This window comes from Tursiops truncatus, chromosome 2 (genome assembly GCF_011762595.2).
Source record: "Tursiops truncatus isolate mTurTru1 chromosome 2, mTurTru1.mat.Y, whole genome shotgun sequence".
Taxonomy (NCBI): domain Eukaryota; kingdom Metazoa; phylum Chordata; class Mammalia; order Artiodactyla; family Delphinidae; genus Tursiops; species Tursiops truncatus.
The window spans coordinates 113,272,629-113,297,766 of NC_047035.1; the positions used below are offsets into that span (position 1 = coordinate 113,272,629).

At 45.7% G+C, this 25,138-nt stretch overlaps 1 protein-coding gene across 2 annotated transcripts in view; it reads left to right on the top strand.

The window, feature by feature from the left end:
* The window catches only part of THSD4 (thrombospondin type 1 domain containing 4), a 571,321-nt gene that overhangs the window by 539,425 nt on the left and 6,758 nt on the right, over window positions 1-25,138 (top strand). For both annotated transcript variants that reach the window (XM_019949134.3, XM_019949138.3), the window contains exons 11-17: window positions 3,935-4,210; window positions 10,841-10,970; window positions 11,941-12,145; window positions 12,732-12,905; window positions 14,556-14,729; window positions 20,354-20,533; window positions 24,980-25,124. In XM_019949134.3, the coding sequence (XP_019804693.2) occupies window positions 3,935-4,210; window positions 10,841-10,970; window positions 11,941-12,145; window positions 12,732-12,905; window positions 14,556-14,729; window positions 20,354-20,533; window positions 24,980-25,124 (1,284 nt within the window). The remainder of the gene's footprint in view (window positions 1-3,934; window positions 4,211-10,840; window positions 10,971-11,940; window positions 12,146-12,731; window positions 12,906-14,555; window positions 14,730-20,353; window positions 20,534-24,979; window positions 25,125-25,138) is intronic.

Genomic DNA, 25,138 nt, shown 5'->3' on the forward strand with positions numbered 1-25,138 from the left:
GATAATTCAGGATAATCTCTCCATCTCAAAATCCAGGATAACTTAATCGCATCTGCAAAATCCCTTTTGCAGTATAAAATAACACATCCCAGGTTCCAGATATTAGGACACAGGCATCTTCAGAGGGCCATTATTCTGTCCACCACATGCCTTTTCTCTTGGTCCCCTTCTGCTTCTGCTAACACAGCTTTCACCTGTAAGAAAAGAATAATGAATTCACACCTAACAATCCACTTCTTCCCTGTGGGCTCCGCTGACAGAGCCAGCAGCTTTGCTTGCCTCTGCTGGGTATAGCACAGCCCCTGGCTGATATTTCTTTACCGAATGGTGACGGAGCCCACCACCCAAATGGAGACTGTCTTTTCCATCTTTCAGACAGAAGGGTCTGCAGAAATATTAATACGAATCGCTCATAATCACTCACACGCAGAGTCCTCGCTATGTGCCAGACACTGCTGGGCCCTTCACATAGACTAACTCATCAAATTCTCACAACTGTGCTCAGAGGGAGGTACTGTTATTAGCCCCATTTTAAGAGTAAGGAAATGGAAGCTTAGAGAGATTGAGTTACTTGCCCAGGTCCCACAGTGACCTCAGGTCAGCCTGGGTCACTAGCCCCTGCGCTTATTACACTGCCTACAGGTGACCTGGTCCAATACCTGTCCTAGGAAGTGAGGGGACAGATGTGAGACCTGGCCGTACATCCTTCTCTGGGCTGCCCATTGGATAATCAGGTTATCTGATTGTTACAGGTCAGGGAGGAGCCACCCGGCACGTGGGGTGCATGTGTTGTCCAAACTCCAAGTCAGCACACTCAACCTGAAAGAATTTTTAAGCCATTTCCAGGAGCAATATACAGTCTGAGAAACCAAGTTCAGATGGGGAAAGACTGAGATTACTGATGCTGATTTATAAGGACAATTGGACAGACTATTTGAAATCATATAGGATGATGACGAGTCTCAGCTAATGGGTAGCGTGTGGTTCTGGGATCAGCTGCCGGGGCCAGGGCAGGCCAGGAGGGGTCAGCTGTAAAGAGTTGGTGAGGAGAGGCAATCTGGACCAGGCTTCATCCACCGTATCAGTGGAGTCAGGAGGCCAGAGCTTGAATTCAATTCTGCCACTTTCTTGCTGTGCGCCCTCAGGCAAGTCAGTAACTTCTCTGAACACATTCACTGTCTACAAAATAGAGAGGGAAAAAATACACTCAAAGGTTTTATGTGGGAGGGGGAAGGTATTGAATAAATTAGGTGTCCATCCTAGCACAGTGCCCGGTACCTATAAGGTACATAAAAGATTCTAAAATGTTTTATCTGATAGCATCTTGAACAGTTTCCTTTATATCAGTATGCTGGTCTTGATTCTATTAGTTTCATTTGCATATAATATTTTAAACCATGAAGTATTATAAGTAGCCAACTAAATAAGAAAGTGCTGCTGAAAGAGTAGAGAAAGCTCTAAGGTTTAACTGCATTTTATAGTAACCTCAGGATTTGCCTCCTTATTTTATATTAAACTAATGAATGCTTGAACACTATTCAATCAAAACAGAAATATGTAAAGTAAAACGCGACTACTCCACGACTGCCAAAACTTAGAAGCATCCAAGATGTCTTTCAGTAGGTGAATTTGGATAAAGGAACTGTGGTATATCCAGGCAATGGAATATTGTCCAGTGTTAAAAAGAAATGAGCTATCAAGCCATGAAAGGACACGTAGGAATCTTAACTACATGTTACTAAGTGAAAGAAGCCAATCTGAAAAGTCTGCATATCGTATGATTCCAAGTATGTATGTACGGTATTCTGGAAAAGACAAAACTATGGAGACATTAAACAGATCGGTGGTTACCAGGGATTAGAGGGGAGGGAGGGATGGATAGGCAGAGCACAGAGGATTTTCGGGCAGTGAAACTATTCTGTGTGATACTACAATGGTCGATAGATGTCACACATTTGTCACAACCCACAGAATGTACAACACCAAGAGTGAACCCTAGTGTAAACTATGGACGCTGGATGATAAGGATGTGTCAGTGTAGGCTCATCAGTTATCACAAACGTACCACTCTGGTGTGGGATGTTGATGGTGGAGGCTGTGCATGTGTGGGGCAGGAGAGATACGGGAACTTTCTAGACTTGCCACTTGATTTTGCTGCGAACCTAAACTGCTCTAATTAATATACGTATTTTATATTATATATATATGTCTATTTTTTAAAAAAGCAGTATTCCCAACCTCAGCCCTCTCCCAGCTTCCCAGAGGGAATCTCTCTTTACAATTTGGTTGGGACCCTACCCAGCCCTTTCCGTACGTATACAAACATGTATGTGGCCAGTTTCAATATTTGTCTACAATATAAGTGTGCCAGGAACATCACATGCCAGTCTTTTCCATAAGCCAACATAAATCTAACCTCAATTTGAAACTTCTCTGACACTGGTAGAATAACTCAATCTCAGTCAATCTGGGGGCTCCCACACACACCCCAGATAGAGGAAAGATACCTGTCTGGCAGGTCTGTGGTGCTCAGGAAACCCAAGACCTCAAACACCTGCCACTCCTCACTTTGGAGATCTCTCTCTCTCTCTGTCTCTCTGTCTCTGAGAAAGCGCTCTCTCCACTTTTCCCTCCTCCTTTCCCTGGGCTGGCCCCTCTGGGACCTGTTATCCTTACTGGGAGCTCAGGCTTTCCCTGTGAAAAGGAAGAGCTGTTAACTTCCTGCACCTTTCACTTTCACTCCTGCAAAAATCTCAGACAAGAAAATCTAAGAACTTGGCCACTTGGACTAGGAGAGGAGGAGGAACAGAGATAAAGAACAAAACACAAATTAATCTCTCAAGGGCTTCCCTGGTGGTCCAGTGGTCAAAACTCTGCTCTTCTGGGCTTCCCTGGTGGCGCAGTAGTTGGGAGTCCGCCTGCCAATGCAGGGGACACGGGTTCGTGCCCCGGTCCGGGAAGATCCCACATGCCGCAGAGCGGCTGGGCCCGTGAGCCATGGCTGCTGAGCCTGCGCGTCCGGAGCTTCTAATGCAGGGATCATGGGTTTGATCCCCAGTCAGGGAACTATGATCCCACATGCTGCAAAATGTGGCCAAAAAAAAAAAAGTTAGTCTCTCAAAAAGTGTCCAGCCACATCTGTGTATGTGTATACAAACTGAATTGCTGCTGTGCTCTTTTCTTTCACTAAACAACCTATGGGTCATATCTCCATGTCACAACATGTATTCGCTTCATTCTTTTAAAAAATAGCATAATATTTCATTCTTGGTTGTAGTATAATTTATTTGAACCACTACCACTGGTAGACATTTAAGTTCACTTTACTGTTTTGCTGTTTCAAATTAGGAACCATACTTATAAATACTGCTTTATATAAAAGAATGTGAATATTTGTATGACAATTGTCCTGGAAACTGAATCCCTAGGTCAAAAGGTATGTGCATTTAAAATTTAGAGAGATATTGCCAAGTTGCCCTCCAAAACTTTGCGTGTATTTGCAGGCTCACCCAGTGTGCAAAAGTGTGTTTTCCTGCACCTTCAGCAAGGGGTTTAGGGATTTAAGGGTTTCCAAAGTTTCTTGTTAGGTAAATAGAGTTGCTGTTGTTAGTTGCTTTCTCGTGTAGTTCTTTAATTAGGAAGGAAGCTGAGCGTTGTTGTGTGACTTTTGACTGTGTGTATTTCTTCTCATGTGAAAAGAAATTGCCTCTCCCTGTGCCTTGCCCACTTTCCCTACTGTGATGTTCATCTTTTTCTTATTCATTTTTAATAATGTTTTTAATATTAGGGAAATTAACATCTGCCTCTTTTAAATATATGTGCTCTGAATTAGAAATGATCTCATGCTACCTAATTTCTAATGTTGGAGCCATTGCCTCTTTACAACTCACCGTCCAAACCCATCTTCTGTGGTGTGTGCACTTGCCTCTCCTAGGGGAGCCCTTCAACGGCCAGCTGGTACCAGAAGGGGGGAACCAGCAGGAGGGAGAAGGGAAAGAGGGGGACGAAGAGAAGGCAGACGTGCACGGCGGGGCACCTGAAATATTCACCTCGGAATCAGCACAGACCTTCCCGGTCAGGCATCCTGATAGATTCTCTCCCCACCGGCCGGACAATGTGGTCCCACCAGCACCACAGACCCCACGGCGGAGCCGGGATCACAACTGGAAACAGCTGGGGACAACGGAGTGCTCGACAACCTGCGGGAAAGGTGAGCTCATGTGCGGGCTAGGAGGGTCTCTGCAGATCCCCGAGCAGGAGTGGGGAACATGCAGGTAGGCCCCAGGCACGTGGCAAAGCTTCCCCTCCTTGAGCCTGACTGTGAGATTGCTCGTCAGTGTGAGGCTGTGTTGGGGGTTCCCAAAGACCACGCTCAGGCTCGGTGATCCACCCGAAGGACTTAGAAAACTCAGAAAACCTGCCGTGCTCATGGTTCCAAGTTGTAACAGTGAAAGGCTACAGATTGGCATCAGCAAAGGGAAAAGCACGTGTGACAAAGTCCAGGACACACCAGGCGCCAGCCTCCAGGTATCCCCTCCCAGTAGAGTGGCACGGGGATGCACTTAGTTCTCTCAACAATATTGTATATGAGCCGAGTATTGCCAACCAGAGAAGCTCACTCCAGCTTTGGTGTCCAGGGGATTTATTGGGGTTCAATCACATAGGCCTGTAGCTCCCACATTAGCTACTCAGCCTTTAGCACCCCAGAGGTCAAACTAATACAACATGGCCTAAGGCCTCAGGCACGCACAGACAGGCATTCACAGAAATCACATTGTTGTCAGAAACTAGCTTGTCAAACTGACAGAGCGCAACCCAAGATCTCTGGCATAGAAAAACTCTTATCAGCAGAATATCCCAAGGGCTCTGAGGTTGTCTCCAGCCCTGGTCAAGGACCAGTCCTGAATACAGGTCTCTCTTTGGAATATGCAGGGTCTGAGCAACCCAGGCCTGCTGAGTTAACCCTTTCCCGCACAGTGTGTTCATTAATAATCAGAGAATACACTCACCTAGTTCAAGATTTACAAGCTGACGTACGAGTCAAGGTTGTGGAACACTTACACAAATGCCATTCAAAAGTCATTCTCAGGGCTTCCCTGGTGGCGCAGTGGTTGAGAGTCCGCCTGCCGATGCAGGGGACACGGGCCTGTGCCCCGGTCCGGGAGGATCCCACATCCCGCGGAGCGGCTGGGCCCGTGAGCCATGGCCGCTGAGCCTGCGCATCCGGAGCCTGTGCTCCGCAACGGGAGAGGCCGCAACAGTGAGAGGCCCGCATACCGCAAAAAAAAAAACAAAAAAAAGTCATTCTCAGGGCGTCCCTGGTGGCGCCGTGGTTGAGAGTCCGCCTGCCGATGCAGGGGACACGGGTTCGTGCCCCGGTCCGGAAGGATCCCACATCCCGCGGAGCGACTGGGCCCGTGAGCCATGGCCGCTGAGCCTGCGCGTCCGGAGCCTGCGCTCCACAATGGGAGGGGCCGCAACAGTGAGAGGCCCGCGTACCGCAAAAAAAAAAAAAAAAAAAAAGTCATTCTCAGATCTAAGGATTTCAGAAAAAAAGAATGCTTTGGGAGCTTGCAGTGTTAGTTAGCTAGCTTTTACACTCCACAGCTCCATTCTTCCTCCTCAGTAAATTCTTAATCCTGTATTTGTCCCATTATCTTAAGACCAATCAACTCAGAACACCTGCAGCAAGGCTGTAGCCTAACAAAGTCAGTTTATGTAGCAAAGGGGACCACACACCAGTGGGAGCATAGGGCATCTCTCCAACGGCAAGAAAAGATCCAGTAATAAGATTTAGGGGGAAAGATGGAGTCTAGGTGAAATTTAAATAAAGCAGGGTTGTGGACTTCCCTGGTGGCGCAGTGGTTAAGAATCCACCTGCCAATGCAAGGGATATGGGTTCGAGCCCTGGTCTGGGAATATCCCACATGCCACGGAGCACCTAAGCCCGAGTGCCACAACTACTGAGCCTGCACTCTAGAGCCCGCGAGCCACAACTACAGAGCCCTCATGCCACAACTACTGAAGCCCGCCCGCCTAGAGCCCGTGCTCCACAACAAGAGAAGCCACTGCAGTGAGAAGCCTGCACACCACAACGAAGAGCAGCCCCTGCTCGCCGCAACTAGAGAAAGCCCGCGTGCAGCAACGAAGACCCAACGCAGCCAAAAATAAAATAAATAAATTTATAAAAATAAATAAATAAAGCAGCAGAGTTGTGATAGGCTTGAAGCAAAGCCTGGCTGTGTGTAAAAGGGTCAGTATCCGTCTGGACTGTGATGTGGACTCATGGTCCTGTGTCCTTGAACACTCCAAGGCAAGATAGATGTGGGATGTGGTGTCCAGAAACCCCTGACCTGATGTTCTGCACCTGGGTTGGAAATTGATGCTGCTTTTCTGTTCCAGGTGCCTTAGATCCTCATTGCAAGGATATGTATAACTGTGCAGTCATGATTTCCTTCACATACATGGCGATAGCCTCCTGCTTGTAGTAAAGTGCTATTTGCGACTGTAAAACACCTGTTCTTCGAGGGCAGGTTACCATAGAAACAGAGGCTGTATCCCTGAGGAGTTTCTGCCACTGGGAAACATACCTCCAGCGTATTGGTTTGGGGAATTTTTTTCCTTTTCTTCAAGAGACGTGCGTCTGAGAGTACAAAACTTGGAAACGATGGTATAATCAACACATGGAAAAATCTTTCACGACCACCTTTAACGCTTTTATCTTTTTCATAAGAGCGCTGACTTAGTGGCTTTTGAGGATCGAATTGAAGTCTTTGGTTCCTCTTGGGGTCTGGAGCCCTTCCTGCCTGGAATCTTTGCTGGTTCCATGATGGCTTCATAACTGGAGTGCTGATTTATGGAGGTTTTATTGTGCTTATACTTAATACTTGCACAGAGAATGTGAACTGGAGAGTCATTGTGCCAACTTCTCTTATAAGCCTTATGAGAGAGAGTTAAATGCCTGTTAAGTGTGTCTTAAAAGAGGCAGAAAGCTAGAGATAATTATGCATTAAGGCCAAAATCAGTTTAGTGAGGATCTGTCCATGACGCCATAGAGGTAAGCAGTGTGAAATGAAATGTACTTGACATAGGAGCCCAGGATCAAAAGGTTTTTTTTTTTTTTTTTGCGGTACGTGGGCCTCTCACTGCTGTGGCCTCTCCCGTTGCAGAGCACAGGCTCCGGACGTGCAGGCCCAGTGGCCATGGCTCACGGGCCCAGCCACTCCGCGGCATGTGGGATCTTCCCGGACCGGGGCACGAACCTGTGTCCCCTGCATCGGCAGGTGGACTCCCAACCACTGAGCCACCAGGGAAGCCCCCAAAAAGTATTTTGATAGTGCTGATATAGTCTACCATTTAGGTAGTGGTGTGATGCCTGCTAACTGAAAGAGATACACTCAGAACTAAGTGAGATCAGGTGAAAACAGATGCACTCAGAACTAGGTGAAAACTAGGTGAAAGGATAAAGATTGTTATGTGGTTTGATATCAAGGGTGGCATGTGTAGAAGAGTTTCCTCCATTTCATGTCTTTAAAGACAGCCTGGCCCAGCCTTTCCAGTAGGATGAGATGTAGGCCTGTCTGGAGACCATAAGGCATTGCATCGTGGACACAGTGGGACAAGGACAAGAGCATGTGCCATTTGCCACGCACCCTGCGTGCTGCTCACCCAGCCTTGTGTTCACTGGACTCATCCAGGTGGTCATTCAACAGTCTGTATCTGTTCTGTACCAGGCATGGTGGAGGGACCCCTCTGCTCCCTCTAAGGTTGGCTCCCAGCCAGCGATGGCCTCAGAGATGTCAGGGCAGGGAGGCAGTGTGGATGCACAAGACATTTAGCTTATCTCATGGCTGTCAGTGGTAGGGACAAGTGTGCCGTGACCAAGAAATTCTGAGCCTGCCAGGGCTGTCCATCTCTTTTCTGCACAACCCAAGTCCACTTGCCTCGTGATCTCATCATTTTCCCCACACAAACCCTCTCCCAAACTCTCCTCCAGCCCTTCCTGGCAACACTCACCAGACCACACATTTCTGTGCCTCGCAGATTAAAATTCCAGCATCATGATAGCATGATCACGGGGGGGAGCCCTGTCACTGGTGTACAAGAGAGGCCCATACTCTGTCCAGTCACTGCCCGGACCTCTGTTTATCTGGTCAAGCTCCTGGCTTGGCCCAGTTGATCCCTTACGTTCCAAGACTAGAGTTATTTAATTTTTTCTTTCTTCTTATTTTGTCCATCTCTCCACAATGCCTCACTGCCCTCTACACGGTCCCCTGAATTCACTGACTTACCTCCTTTAATGTCCACTGATTACCTGTGGTACAGTCCCCCCTCCAACGTAACATACTTCTGTTTAGATCAACACGTTGAACGTACAGCCCAACCAAACTGATCCCAGATTGTTCCTGCTGCCTGAAGCCCAGCGAGCACCCGACCTCCCCACCCCATTCTTGCTGGCCAGCACTTAGAGGGCTAATTGTGTGGCATGCTTGGACAATGAAGAGGTGGCCAGGTACCATTCTGAGTGATAGTCTCCCTTTCTGAAGAAATATAAACTGACCCAGAGAAAGAAACCTTTTCAGTCATTGGAGTCAAGAACTATAGATCTAGTGTTTTCCCACCACCGGAGACAGAAAGAGTACCTCTGAGTTTGTGTCCTTGGCTAAACGCTGGAACTGGACCAGGGGGAAGGCAGGCAGTGGCCAAAGTGCACACAGCCCCAAACAGGACCCATCTTTCCAAGGCACAGAGCATTCCTAGGGTAACTTGTATCCTTTCAGCTAAAGATACTCAATCCCCCCCTCATTAGTGCCAAGCAGTTGGGGTAGTTACTTTTGCCTTCCGAGCCACAAACGTGTAAGTAGAAAAGTTAAACCCGCATGGTCTGATGGGAAAGGGATGGGCTGAATAATAAAATTTTTACTTAAGCCCTTGTTAACTGCATCCCAATGAGTATCCTGGAAGCTGTGAACTGAATCTTATTCATCTTTGTAACTCAGCACAATGTCCTTAATGTTTATTGAATTTCATTAAAAATCTCTTCTTAATGGAAGCAGATATGTTACCGAACAAAATTTAATTCCACAAAAGTTTATGCTTCCTATTAATTTTATAGCCAGTACTGCTTTTTTTTTAACATCTTTATTGGAGTATAATTGTTTTACAATGGTGTGTTAGTTTCTGCTGTATAACAAAGTGACTCAGCTATACATATACATACATCCCCATATCTCCTCCCTCTTGCGTCTCCCTCCCATCCTCCCTATCCCACCCCTCTAGGTGGTCACAAAGCACGGAGCTGATCTCCCTGTGCTATGCGTAGTACTGCTTTTTACTCAGCTAATAATTATGCTTAATTGGAACATTATTTTAAAATAATGGTCTCAAGTTATAGCTGCATTGTAAATGTTTACACCCATAGTAGTTTAAACAAACGATTGTTTCTGATTCAAAACTGTCTTACAAATTGTCATGTTTTTTACAAGAACTACCTTCTGGCTCGGTGTGTCCCACAAAATCAGCTTAAAGAAGCATTGGAACACTTCGTAGCTACTGAAATATTTAGAGACACATTCAAAGTTATCCCTCTAGTTACAATTAAAATTATAGCAAGTTGAAGTTGAGAAACTCTAAATGCCTGGCCAATTAGCAACAGAACTGAGACAAAGCTGTAGGCTAAATGCCCGTGTTCTACCCAGCAGGACTCAGCTACTGGCCTAGACTGGGGCCGGGGGTGGGTGGAGTGGGTGCACAGTCATTTATGAAAAAGCATCTTACACTCCAGACGCTCGGGTTGCGCCTTCCCCCAGTTACGGTTCTTTGTAAACACCCAGTAGTAATACTTCAGTGCTGCCACCAGGGGGTAGCAGAGAGAGAGAGAGAGGCAGGCCGAATTGAATCAGTTTTGGTTTTGTTTTTTCCAGTTGAGAACTAGAAAATTTCACTGAACAAACTTTGACTTTTTCTCCAAAATAGGTTATGCCTTATTAAGTATGAAACATGAGGCTGTGTATTTAAAACATACAAAAAAACTTAGGCAGTCAGTATTTTTTTTTTAGCAAAGTAACAAAAACAAATGTTAGACCGCTGATAAATATTCACTCAACAAACTTTTATGGAGCACTTACTCCCCTGCTGTACTGGGGTTACAGGGTTGAGCAAGCACCAGTCCTGTCCCCTAGAAACTCACCATCTCATAGGAGGCAGACATATACTCAAATAACCAAAATTCCACTGGATCAGTCCTTTACTGGGGGAATGTGTAAAATGATTTACAAAGACGAAGCCAGCTGCTTTTCTAGCCTCTCTTGAATCTTCTTACTTCTCTGCCCCAACCTGACTGTTGCTTCAACATACCTGGCTCTTGCAGGCCGGTTTGCCATGCACTTTTGTTCCAGTTCCGCGGCCTGGACAGAGCCCCCCTCCAAGACACACGTGTGCACAGCTACCCAAAACCAACCCTCTCTCTGCAAAACCCTCTCTCTTTCATGTCTGCGGAAAGTTATTATTTGTGTTCATTTTATAATCATTCCCCTGCCTATCGATCTTTCTTGTTGTCTTGAACTCTTAGGGGAATTGTTTTTATCTGCCTCTGAACATGTTCAAACCATGTCCACAAATAGATTATAAGGCCTCTGAGGGCAGGAACTATTCCTGCTCTTCTTTGCCCCGGACGGTGCCTAGGAAAGCCCTTGTGCAGGAGCTGTGTGTAAACTCAGGAACGGAGGAGTGTGTGTGCGTGAATCGTTCTGTCGCTGAGGCTTTTCTTCATCAGCACCCGGATCTCTGCGCATCTGCGTTCATAGCCCAGCATTAGAGTGTGTTCTCCTTGTCCCTGCAGGATCGCAGTACCCTATTTTTCGCTGTGTGAACAGAAACACTCACGAAGAGGTTCCTGAGAGCTACTGTGACTCGAGCATGAAGCCGACCCCGGAGGAGGAACCCTGCAACATCTTCCCTTGCCCAGCCTTGTAAGAGGGCCTCTGCCTGTTTTCAGCTCACTTCTAGTTGCTTGTGCATAGGACCCTAGTAGTAGATGTAATCTAATTTTTAAATCAGCCTACATCTGATTTAGAAACAGGAGACTTAGTCTGTGCATAAAATGCAATCTGCTTAGCAAGTGCACCTGGCTTTCAGGATTCACACAGGAGCTCACAGCCTTTAACTGCTCAGCACACTCCCAGGAAGCCTTTGGTGAACTGGAGAAATTAGGTTTTAGCTGGCAAGGAAAACAAAGAGGGGAGCAAGGAGTTACAATGCAGTAACAGTGCAGTCAGTGCAGTCAGTGCTCAGGCGAGCTGTGTACAGAGAGAGACTAATGTAAGTCACAAATACATCTGCTTGGGGAGTGTCTCAGGAGAGGTCTTGGTTCAGTTATTGAATAATAAATAGGACACTTTTAGAAGAACAAGGAGAGAAAGCCCTAAAAGGGGTCAAAACATAATTCTCAAACTAATAAGAACATAATTCTCATCCGAAGACATAGTGCCCATGTGCCGATGTCTTATTTAAGGAAATGACAAAGCAGGATAACAGAGGAGAATATGTGAAACTGACATGTAAATAGTTCATGAAAAATAACAAAGGTTGGAAGAAGATTTCTAAGTTAGTTCCAAAGTGGGTTAATGTTCTGCAGGGTAATAAAACTCATCTTTGGAGTTATTTTTCTGACGAGATAAAAATCTTTTGTACCTTCTTGGTTTTCTATAATTTTACGGAATCTGGGCCCTAATCACTGGGAAAGAGAATATGGAACAGAGCCACATTCTTTATGGAGTCAGACGGCCTTAGGCAGACTGCCAGGCATTGCTCTGGGCTGGGGATCACCCATAACAATTCTGACGCTTCTTTGTAAGTTGGCTTGGCCAACTTCTGTGTAAGATGCTCTCTTCCTGTTGACTGAAGTGACCGGTCCCTCTCGATCTCTCGTTCCTGAGCTAGCTGGGACATCGGGGAGTGGTCTGAGTGCAGCAAAACCTGTGGCCTGGGCATGCAGCACCGCCAGGTTCTGTGTCGCCAGGTGTATGCCAACCGCAGCCTGACAGTACAGCCCTACCGCTGCCAGCACCTGGAGAAGCCCGAGACCACCAGCACCTGCCAGCTCAAGATCTGCAGCGAGTGGCAGATCCGGACGGACTGGACCTCGGTATGCAGCAGGCCAGCCTGCTCTGGAGCTCCCCCTCCAAGACCTACCGCCACCCTCCTGCCTCCCCACTCCAAGACCTGATGTGGGAGAACCCTGGATTCTCCAGGAGGACCCGTCCTGTGGGGTTCTGGAAGGACTATTCTGCAAACCATAGGATGTGCCGATAGGGCCATCCTGTCATCCTGATAGACTTAAGGGCCAACTTTCAGGGTGAGCCCATGGCAGCCGTGTGCACACAGGTGACCTCTCTCTCCTGTGTCACGGTGGAGTGAAGGCTGGCAAAGGCTGCTAGAGCCAACTCCTCCTTCCAATCGTGCTCTCCCATTTTATAGATGGCAAAACTGAGGCCCAGAGGATCAAAGTAGGCGAGACATCCAAGGTGATCTTAGAGAGAAGGCATGTGATGTTTTCAGGCTGGGATCCTCCCCAGGTAGCATTGCTTGAGAGGGGACCCGGCAATCCAGGGGTCTCGCCCCACCCCGTCCTCTGCTCAGGTGGCGGGTAACGAGGACGAGGGCACCCTGACCAGAGGGAACCTCAGAGCTGGCACTGCGCGGTGCGCTGATGTGCGCTTGCTGTGTTTTAGTGCTCGGTGCCCTGCGGAGTGGGGCAGAGGACCCGCGATGTGAAGTGTGTGAGTAACATCGGGGACGTGGTCGATGACGAGGAATGCAACATGAAACTCCGGCCCAACGACATTGAGAACTGCGACATGGGACCCTGCGCCAAGAGCTGGTTCCTGACGGAGTGGAGCGAGAGGGTGAGCGTGCCGGACGGCGGGCGGGTGGGACCAAGGCTGCTGGTCTGATGGGCAGGAGCCGTGCATCACGACGTGCCCCAAACCACACAGAGACGAATCGCTAGCTTGGAATCCCAAAGGTGATTTCTGACTTTGGGGAAAAACCCAGAGGCGAACTACTGTAGGCTTTCTATCCTTCTATGAAGACTGATGGCCTCCAAGATCGAGATGTGGGTATGAAAGAATTCATTTAATTCTCCTTAGCACGTCACACGAATATTAAATAATGAAATTCTAAATAAAGCGAGGGATTACATCACAACTTTCCTACATCTTGGGCATGCCTGGCATAGAACAGGCACTCAGCAAATGACAGGCCCCCTTCCCTGCTTCTTACAGACTCAAAACCAATCCCACCATTCCCCTCCCCAGTAGCGCAGCCGCCTTAGGGTCCCTGGTGTCAGGTGTCAAGGATGAACTCCAAGGTGTATATAGTTCATCATTAACCTACCAGTTACCTGTATACAAGGGAAGCCATTAAGAAATTGAATTCATCTATCAAAGACAAAAATAAGAGTTATATCAGAAGAGAGAGGGATTCTGGAGTTGGATGGTGGTGTTGGTCACACAACAACATGAATGTACTTAATGCCACTGACTTGTACTCTTAAAAAATGAGTAATATGGTAAATTTTATGTTATGCATATTTTACCATAATTTAAAAAAAATGTTAGGGAAAAATACTAAGCAAAATTCGAGGATGTACGCTGGGGTGAAGGAGCGAGCGGGGAAGGAGATAAGGAGTTTTGCCTGCCTTTTCTTGTGGAAGATGTTGATTGGCTGGCAGTAGGCATATTCTGACCAGCGCAGCTGGACTGCTCATCAGATGAACAGTTTCTGGGTTTCTGGATTCTTCAGAAGACCTTGGAGGTTTAAGTGGGATGGAGACATTAGTGGCTGCCTCTGTCCTTAGTGCCTCCCTCCCAATTAGGCCAGGTCTGCACCATTTCCCTTAGCAGAATCCCTCAAGGTGCTTCCAAACTGTAATGTGCCTACAAACCCCTGGAAACCTTGTTACAGTGCAGACTCTGAGTCATCCTGCCAGGCATGTGTCCCTGTACCAGCTGTCCAGGTGAGCATGGGTCACACAGATAGCAGGGATATTAACACTGATGTGTCCAGTTCCCAGGCCCAGCTCTCCCTTTATATCAGGCCATCTCCCAATACTCCCATAGCTGTGGCCCTCGGGGACTGGAGCCATCGGCCTTAGTATCAGGCAGCAATGTCTGTGACAGACTTCTGCCGTCCCTTCCCAGACCAGTCCAGACTCAGCTACTAGCAGGCAGATGGTGTGCCCGCGTTTTCACGCCCTCACTCTTCTGCTGCTGAATAGATTTTCGAAATCGAAAGCCAAAACAGTAGTCTGACAAGTGTAAGTGTGTTCATCACAGCCGTGGGACGGGCTATTTGGAAAGAAGACCGTCCCTGAAAATCTAGGACAGGGTGCCATACTGATATCCCGTAATGGAGGAAAGCGCGCCTGACAAGTGGTCAGAGGTTTCCAGGGGAAAGAGGTGGTAGGGAAACGCGGTGTCGTTCGCATCCTCTGAGAGTGGCTTCAGAACCTGCGGGGAGGCCTCCCCTCTAAGGCGCCCCTTGCTGTCTCGCAGTGCTCGGCAGAGTGTGGGGCTGGAGTGCGGACACGCTCGGTGGTGTGCATGACCAACCATGTCAGCAGCCTGCCGCTGGAGGGCTGCGGGAACAACCGGCCAGTGGAGGCCACCCCGTGTGACAACGGGCCCTGCACGGGCGAGGTGGAGTGGTTTGCGGGAAGCTGGAGTCAGGTGAGTGGCCGGAACCGGGTGTGTCTGTCCGTCCCCTGACCTGTTTCTGGGTCAGGGAATAGGGCTCGGTGTATCCCAGGGGTGCCGGTATCCCAGGTTTGCACCCCAGCTGTGCTACCCATGACCCTGGAGAAGCTACTTATGCTCTTGGAGCCTCATTCTGTCAACAGTAGTTATTCCTGATTAATTTGTGAAGACCCTCTCTCCAAACAAGGTCAGATGCTGAGGTACGGAGGTTAGGATTTAAACATATGAACTCTCGGGGGACACAGTTCAACCCATAACTAGTATATAGTTCTGTCGTTATTGACAAACATTACTGTCATGTTACTACCACCACGATCAAGATATAGAACAGTTCCATTGCCCACCAAAATTCTCCTGTGCCTTTGTGGTCAACTTTTTCCTTCAAACCTGGCACCTGGCATCCACTCGTCTGTTTCTGTCCTCATAATTTTGCATTTTCCAAAATTTCATATTACTGTATATAACAGTATGTAGCCTTTTGAGTCAGCTTCCTTTTGCTTATATGTAATACACATGCGTTTGAGATTTATTCACATTGTTCCATACATCAATAGTTCATTAGGTTTGTGGCTGAGTAGTGTTCCATTGTATGGGCATACTACACTTGTTGATTCCCAAGTTGAGGGACACTTCAGTGTTTGGTGATTTTGAATAAAGCCATTTTAACTTTCATGTACAGTTTTTTATGGGTGCATAAGTTTTCATTTCACCTGGGTCAATGCCTAGGAGTGGAATTGCTGAGTTGTGTAGTAAATGGTTTTTTAATTTAATACAGAGCTCCAAGCTCTTCCAGAGTGGCTGTACCCTTTTGTATTCCTGTGAGTAATGTCTAAAAGTTCCAGTTCCTCTGTATCATCAGATCATGGTATTGTCTGAGTTGTTTTTGTTTTTGTTTCTTTTTTGCCATTTTAACAGATATTTGTGATATCTCAAAAAAAAAAAACCCAGGAGTTATTGAGCACCTACTATGTGCTCTTCTCTCTAAGCCCTTAGGATACATCATTGAGCAAAACAAATATCCCTGCCCTCAGGAAGCTTATGGTCCAGCATGGTTTCCTTGTCTACAAAATGCCAATAATGAAGCACATTATGAGGTTACTTTTAGAAGAAATGAAGTAATGTGTACAAAGTGTGTAGTGCAGTGCCTGACATACAATAAACACACAATAAATTGTAGCTTCTAGCGCTATTATTGTTAATAAAGTCAGCTGTGTCTGTATTTGAGTGTCAAAAGCAGAAATAGATATGATCCAGCAGTTCCACTTCTGGGTATATATACAAAAGAAAGAAAATCATTATCTGGGAGAGATATCTGCACTGCCCAGCCCCCCGCCATGTTCATAGTATTGTTCACAATAGCCAAGGTATGGAAATAATCTAAGTGTCTGTCGACAGATGAATGGATAAAGAAAATGTGGTATTTGTTCATCATGGAATATTATTCAGCCTTTAAAAAGGAAGGAAATCCTACCATTAGCAACAACATGGATGGACTTGGAGGGCATTATGCTAAGTGAAATAAACCAGACACAGAAAAGCAAATACTGCATGGTATCACTATATGTGATATCTGAAAAAAAAGTCAAACTCAGGAAAACAGAGTTGAATGATGGTTGCCAGGGGCTGGGGGTGGGGGATATAGGAAGAGGTTGGTAAAGGGTTCAAACTTTCAGTTATAAGATGAATAAGTTCTGGGGATCTAATGTATAACATGGTGACTATAGTAGATAATACTGTATTGTATACTGAAATTTACTAAGCGAGTAGAACTTAAGTGTTGTCACGTATACACACAAAAAAGGTAAATATGCTAAGTGATGGATGTGTTAACTTGACTGTAAGAATCCTTTCGCAGTGCACATGTATACCATACCATCGTGTGCATACTTTCAATATATTACAATTTTATTTGTCAGTTATATCTCAACAAAGCTGGGGGAACGAAGCAGAAACAGAAAAAGTTAAGTTTGTTCATTATGAAGAACCAATAATACCAAAAGCCTCAAAAAAGTAACTTAATTGATTAATTTTTCCTTAGGGTTCCAAAATTGAACATGAACCCCCTAAAATCATTCCCTCTTTGCCCCGTTATGATTACCATCGGTATTTTGAGTTCTCGGGCCATTTAGTATTTGGCTCCCGGGGCTGGTTCTCCAAAGACTTTCTGGCTGATGACCATGATTTACACATTATCTGGACCTCTGGCTCCATATAGAATTTTATTTCTTTTAAGTAGCTTTAAAAACAGACCCTGAAAAGAAATGGACTGCCTTGTCCTTGTAAATCAACACAACCCCTTTGGAAAGCAGTTTGGCAATAAAAGTCAAGAACCATAAAAATGTTCATTTGCCTTCACCCAATCACCCCACTCCTGGGGATTCATTTTAAGGAAATAATTAGCAGGAGAAAAAACAGTTTTTTCAACAGAGATGTTCATGATAGCATGATGGTTAGGGATATTATGGTATATCGTAACTCATTAAGATACGTAACAAGAACAATGATAATTAGGAAGATGTGGAAAATACATATAATATAAAGGCAAGTGAAAAACAGAATATGAAAGTATATGAACCCTATCTCAACCACTTCAAAGTATAGTTTTTTATATAAACAACATGGGCAAGTGTTTTCTTCTCAAATTTCCTTAATATTTTTATAATACAAAGTGTAAAATATTTAAAAATTCAGAAAAGAAAGAATTCAAGTACTTCCAGTGCTACCCAAGTCGGTATCAGAGTTAGACATACTTGATAACGGATCCCAGTTCTGCATCGCCTTAGTTCTCTGAGTTGGGGCAGGTAATTTAACCTCTCTGAGCCTGTTTCCTCATCCAAATATGAGGATAATGATATCAAGTTTTTAGAGTTGCTATTGGGTTTTCATTAGACACTGTATATAAAAGGGTAATTGCTGAGCTTCCCTGGTGGCGCGGTGGTTGAGAGTCAGCCTGCCGATGCAGGGGACATGGGTTCATGTCCCGGTCCGGGAAGATCCCACATGCCACAGAGCGGCTGGGCCCGTGAGCCATGGCCGCTGAGCCTGCACGTCCGGAGCCTGTGCTCTGCAATGGGAGAGGCCACAACAGTGAGAGGCCCGCGTACCACAAAAAATAATAATAATAATAATAAAGAAATAAAAATAAAAGGGTCATTGCTTAGGACGTGGGGAGTACTTAATAAATATTAGTTCCCTTTCTCCATGTTTATTATTTTTTCTGCCAGTGTTTCTATCTCATTGTTGGTAGCAAAACACCTAGGATCTACACCCCAAAGATAATTCAGAAGCAGACTGTGTATGGGACACTAATTACACCAAGTATTCATGGAAACTGAGGCAATGGGAAGAGTCCTGTGTGAAATCGTAATACTGGATCATAACAGCCTTCACTCAGAGAAGATAAACAGTGCAGTTCGACTCACACGTCCACCAATGTCTGAGGAAGAAGAAAGGGGAGCAGGATTCAGGTCTTTTTTTTTTTTTTTTGCGGTACGCGGGCCTCTCACTGTTGTGGTCTCTCCCGTTGCGGAGCACAGGCTCCGGACGCGCAGGCCCGGCGGACATGGCCCACGGGCCCAGCCGCTCCGCGGCATGTGGGATCCTCCCGGACCGGGGCACGAACCCGCGTCCCCTGCATCGGCAGGCAGACTCTCAACCACTGCGCCACCAGGGAAGCCCGATTCAGGTCTTTTTGACCTGTGGGTGTCCTATTGACTCCAGACCTACTCAGAGAACTGAGAGTCGCATGAATCCTGGTGAAGGCAGCATTTATCTCTGCTAAGATTAGAAACATGGGATTTATTGCCTGTCATCCAAAGGGTCAGGACATGATTGATTGTGGACAAGGTTTTCGTTCTGAATTTATAAGACTATCAGAGCCTGCTGGCACCTCCCTGCCCTGGGAATTTGATATTATCCCCAAAGAAAATGAAATAGAGCATGCTTATGTGTTGAAAGAAAGTCTTAAACATTAACTGACTTCAGGATATAAAAATAAATGTTCCTTCCAGACACGTGGTTTGAATGAGAGTTGGCCTCTTGAACACCCCACTGGCCCGGTCACAGTGATTAGTCCAGGATGGACATGTGACCCAAACCGAGCCAAATGGAGTCCTTTCCTGGGACTTTTCACGTGGACTTAGGGGAAGAGACTCCCTGGGAAGTTGTGAGCACAGGTGCTAGCAGTGGTCCTTTTGAGGCCGGTGGAGAAGCCAGCCCAAGAGAATGAGACCTGTCAGGCTTGGGGAGTCTTTTTCTACTCTGGAGACAAAGTAGCCCAACTCTTATTCCTAAGATATTCCACCAGGTCTATTATTCATGCGCAGATGCTTTCTTTCTTCCCTGTCAATTCTGGGTTTACTTCACCCTTAGATTGTCTTAGTTCTTGTGGGGGACTGGGGGGGATGGTTCTTTCACAGTCTTTAGCTATTAAGAGCAGCCTTCTTGTCTGCCCCTGTGTCTGGATCACATTTACTCTCTAACATCTGAGCAGACAGTCCCAAAACTAAGAAGCCTTGTAGTTTTCTGGATGTCTGTGAAGATGGAAGAAAGAAGGCACAAAGTGGAAATTGCTGATGGAGATGTTTACTATGCCCTGTGTGAATAATCCATTGTCTGTTGCCTTGGGTTTGGGGTACTTTTGCTGGGTAGTGACGTGGGTTTTTCCACTCTGTTTTTGTTTCACCATGTGCCTGCATACAGCAGCAAGGATAATATTGAGTTTCAGCTGTAGACATGTTTACAGGCTATTCATAAAGGCAAGAGCTTCTTTAAAGTCTTTAAAAGTATATAGATCACAGCTTGTAAAATTTTCTAATCAAAAGGTATTAAGAGTGTACCAAACATAAATAAAAAACATTTTACAAAGTAATAGATACTAAATGGAATAACTTATAGGCGGTTACATGCATCGTATTTCCATAACCTAACACAATGAACCAAGACGTGTCATTATCTGACTGGCTTCTTCGTGGCCGCAACCGCAGCGAGCTTCAGCTCCAAGTAAGAAGCCAGGGGATTGGACTCCGCGGACAAAGCCTTCCTGCTGGCTGCCCTGTTGGGAGCGGAGGGCTGACCAGGGGACATTGTCCCAAGCCTGTGGTCTTCTCAGCTTTGTGTGTCCCAAAGAATTTTAATGTAGCCCTTCATCCAGAGGCATGCAGACTCTGGGAAATGAAATCATTCCCAGTTCCCTCCCCTAAAAGACCAGCAGATAAACTAGAATGGTAGTTCATTGTTTTACAGTGAGAGGTGTCAGGAGTCTACCAGACAAAACCAAACTGACTGGCTGGTATGTTCTGTGGGAAAGCCTACGGGACACTATCTCACTCACATTTCACTGAGGGTGCCAGGATCTCAGCAGCCAGCATCCTCGAGCTGTGAGAACTCAGGGCACCCACTCTCCATTCCAGACACAGAAGTGTTAGGAAAACTGGAATCTGTGTGCAACTTTTCCTCCAGAAGTGTTTTCCGGGCACCCTCGGGCTCTTCCTCACTGAATCAATGATGGTAAGCTCTGGTAAACATCGCTCAATGGATGGCAGTTCTCGTCCCCTTTCCGTCACGTGGCACCCATCTTTCTCTGCTTCTTTCTCCAGTGTTCCGTCGAGTGTGGGAGCGGGACCCAACAGAGGGAGGTGATTTGTGTTAGGAAGAACGCTGACACCTTTGAAGTGCTGGAACCCTATGAATGTTCCTTCCTGGAGAGACCCCCCAGCCAGCAATCCTGCCACCTCAAGCCCTGCGGAGCCAAATGGTTTAACACAGAATGGAGCATGGTAAGTCCCGGTGCTTTTGGTAGAGGTTGTGTTGGTACATCATTATGCTTCCCCCCTCCCCCCGCACTGTTGAGCCGCCTACTGGGTACCAGGCACTGGGCTCAGCCCTCGAGTAGATTCCCTGCAGCAATCAGCTCTACTTGGTCACAGCCAGGGTGCCCTGGACTCAGCCTGCTTGGCGGGGAGTGGGGAGCCTGAGACTGAGACAATCTTGATTTCTAAACTATAGAGGCCATAAAATAGTGACTCTCAAATTTTTGTGTGCATAAGAATCAGAGGGGATCTGTTTGAAATGGCCGATTCTGGGTCCAACGTGGCCAAGGAATTTGCTCCTTAGGTGAGTTGGCTACAGGTGTAACCAACATTTTGAGAAATACTGCTGCAGAAGTTTGATGGCTGAAAGGATTCAGGGATGCTGTTGAGAATACATCATGAAGTGATCTTGTTATAAATCCCACTGGAGGAATTTCTGTCAGGCCTCCATACCTGTGTGTGTGTGTGTGTGTGTGTGTGTGTGTGTGTGTGTGTGTGTGTGTGTGTGTGTGTGTGTGTGTGTGTGTGTTGTACACTTTTTTAAAAATCCTATAGACAATATGGATTATGGGACTGATCCTGTTTTTCTCTTTGAATTGGCTACTAGGAAACTCAGAGCCAAAACTGTGGCCCATCTCTGAGAGAGAGTTTATCAGAATATACAAAGTGACTTATAGGTGCTAATGTTCTCTGGCTTCTCTTTCTCTTTCCTACTTTTATCTTCTTTTTACCCCAGTTTCCTCACTTATTTTTTGTCTTGTGGCCCTCTTGTGTATTTCTTAAGCCATCTCAAATCCTTTTTTGTACGGAAGGAGGGTAAATGAAGAAAGACAGAGCTACAGAGAGACAGAGTGAATAGAGAACTAGGTTAGTAAGGAATGAAATGGAAAAGGATGGAAACAGTGATAAAGTTCTTTTTTTTTTTTCAAGTGAAAGAGTTTATTGTTAAGAAACTTCCTAAAACAGAAAAATTCCTGAGGTCATCGTTCCCAGTGACCATTTCACATGACTTGGACACAAGGGGGCCAGTGTTCGTTCTGCTTTTTGTCAGGGAAGATCGTCAAGCAGTGGCTGTAGGTGACTCCAGAGTAGAGGCCAGAGCCTTCCTCAAAATCATTCAAAGGTGATCAAAGGGATTTTCTTATAAAATATGTGGATAAAAGCTGAGAATTCTGTTTTCAGACAGTGTATGGCAGCCATTTGGGTATGTGGTGAACCACACCTTGGGTGCAAATGGGCATAAAGGAGGTGTTGAGTTTCAAAGATGTTTTGCCAACTTCTGGGAACTACCATTTTATTATTTTGATATTGACCAAGGCCCTTGAGAAAGCAGGAACAGATCACTATTTTCTTCTGCCATTCTGCTTAGAGAGTCTAGAAAGGGCCAAACTCACCAGGCCACGTCAAAGGCCACCAACTCCAAAGACACCTGCCTTGCCTGGGAACAACCCAGATGTCCCTCAGCAGGTCAGTGGATAAACAAAATGCAGTGCGTCCAAACAATGGGGTACCACTCAGCAGCAAGAACGAATGAACTGATACCTCCCACGACTTGGAGGAACTTCAGATGCATTTTGCTAAATGAAAGAAAGAGCCCCCCCAAAACTGTATGTTGTATGATTACATTTACATAATATTCTGCAAAAGGAAAAACTATAGGCACAGAGACCAGATCAGTGATTGCCAGAGGATGGAGCCGGGTGAATCTCACTACAAAGGGACAACACAAGAGGATTCGTTGTGTGTGATGAAAGTTCTGTCTTGTTTGCAGTGGGAGATACATGACTCTCTGAATTTGTCAAAACTCAGAACTGTGCACCACAAAAACTGAATTTTTCTGCATGTAAATTTAAAAATAAATAAGTGAACTGAAACTAATATGAAATATATAGTTACTATAGTAGCAAAGATGATGGAAGCAAGACATTTTTTAATTTACCTTGTTTTATAAATTTTGAGTTTGGAACTAAGTAAATATTTTATATAATTATAAAACAGGGACTTCCCTGGTGGTGCAGTGGTTAAGAATCCTCCTGCCAACGCAGGGGACACAGGTTCGAGCCCTAGTCCAGGAGGATGCCACATGCCGCAGAGCAGCTAAGCCCGTGCGCCACAACTACTGAGCCTGCGCTCTAGAGCCCACGTGCCACAACTACTGAAGCCCACGCGCCTAGAGCCCATGCTCCACAGCAAGAGAAGCCACCGCAATGAGAAGCCCACGTACCACAATGAAGAGTAGCCCCTGCACGCCACAACTAAAGAAAGCCCACGCACAACAACGAAGACCCAACGCAGCCAAAAAAAAAAATTTTTTTAACAAAATTATTCTTTTAAAAAAAGAAATCCCTAAAAATGGAAAATGCAATGAAACAAATTAACCTAAATATGTATGCAGTTGGTGGCATCAGCACCCTTGCATGTGGCTGTAAACCATAGTAATTTGACTATCCATCCCTAAGGACAAAAAGGACTGCAGAAAAATGTTTGTAGTGTTTGCAATAATCACATTTTTAGTGATAGCTGGTGTCCTGTGTTCTGAGATGATTGGTTGTATAATGGGTGATAACGTAAATGAATAATCTACTTTATGGTACTGTGATAATATATGTACCAGTAAATATGCTAGTGTGATAGGAGAGCTCTATTATCCCCAGTATCCTTGAGAAATAGGATTCTTAACTTAGGAGAAAGAAGATACAGACCAAAAGTAGAAGAGATTTAAGTGAAAATCCTGTTGTCCTGAATTTGACTTAGAAATATCAGTATGAACTCACAAATTAATTTATCTTAAAAAACTTTTTTCCCTGTTTTATCCACTGAAAGAGCCTGGAAACAATGACCAACCCAGTAGCAAACGGCATGCCTATCCACCAGAATACGGTTTCAAAATGCCACTCCCCACTACAAGGAGCCAAGAATTCTTAGAGAAATGGCTGATTCCAGGTCTGTGACTGTTATAGGTATAAATTAGATCGGGATGTCTTTTCATACCAGGTAGCAAGGAGAGTCTCAAAGACGAGTTCATGTCCAAAGGGCTCAAGAACCAACTTTTGGGCTCCTGATAGCCATTGATGGGGCATCAGTGAAAATAATAACTGATAGCCATTGATGGGGCATCAGTAAAAATAATAACTACCGGGCTTCCCTGGTGGCGCAGTGGTTGAGAGTCCGCCTGCCGATGCAGGGGACACGGGTTCGTGCCCCGGTCTGTGAAGATCCCACATGCCGCGGAGCGGCTGGGCCCGTGAGCCATGGCCGCTGAGCCTGCGCGTCCAGAGCCTGTGCTCTGCAACGGGAGAGGCCACAACAGTGAGAGGCCCGCGTACCGCAAACAAACAAACAAAAAATAATTATAACTACCATGGATTTAATGAAATACATCACATATGTTTAAATCCATCCATCTATAATAAGTTTGTAATGATAAAAAAAACTAATTAGAGGTTCCACCATTGGAGGATGCTAGGGGAACCAACTCATTATTCTGAAAACTGATAAATAAAAGAAAATAGTCAAGAATTTACCCTGTCTCTCCTAAACAAGCCATACCACTGGGTAACCAGAGAGTAAATATATGTGAGGAAGGGGTAGGGATTCTTTGGATTCTCAGCTTATAAAAGAAGAAGAGGTGTTAGGATATTATCACCATTTTTCAACCCCACATGAACTAATGGATCTGCTCACCAGTGGCTGCTGGCCCCCTCCAAAGAGAGACAACCATACACATCCTATGAAGCAGTCTCACGACAAAAAATCAAATCTGCACCTGTTAAGGCCTCTTCTGGATCCAGTTTCCAATTTGCAGGAAATGCGGAAGACAGAGGAACATGTCAAACAGTACCATGGGGATGCAGTCAGCAAAATCCTGACTATGGGAAACTCTACAGGACAAATGACTCAGTTCCTCCAACAAATAAAGTATAAGGGAGAAGAAACACCGGGGAGGGGAACCCGTGGATTAAGGGTCGTAAAAGGCACGTCAACCAGCTGCAATATACAGACCTGATCCCCCCCAAAAAAAACTCTGTTAAAAAAATTGAGATTCACAAGGCAAATGGAAATAGGAACACTGAATATATCTTTGAAGATAAGGAACTATTGTTGATTTCTAGGTGTAATAATGGTATCGTGGTAATTTTTTAAGAGTCTTTGTTTTTTAGAGCTACAGACAGAAATATTATGGAAGAAGTGATATGATATCTAGATTTGCTTCAAAATAATGGACCTGGGTGGGTACAGACGAGACATGGCTAGCCATGAGTGGATGCGTGTTGAAGCTGGTTGCTAGGTGCAGGGGAGTTTAATACTCTGTCTCCTTTGGTAGATGTCTGAAATTTTCTAATATCTGTCTTCTCCCGTGTGCTGAGCTAATGGGCTATCAAGAAGTCTAACTTTCTTCCTTTCCCCGGGCAGTGTTCCAAGAGCTGCCAGGGAGGCTTCCGCGTCCGGGAAGTGCGCTGTCTGTCTGATGAGATGACCCTCAGTAACCTCTGTGACCCTCAGTTGAAACCAGAAGAGAAAGAATCTTGTAACCCTCAGGACTGCGTCCCTGAAGTTGGTAAGTAGGGAGTC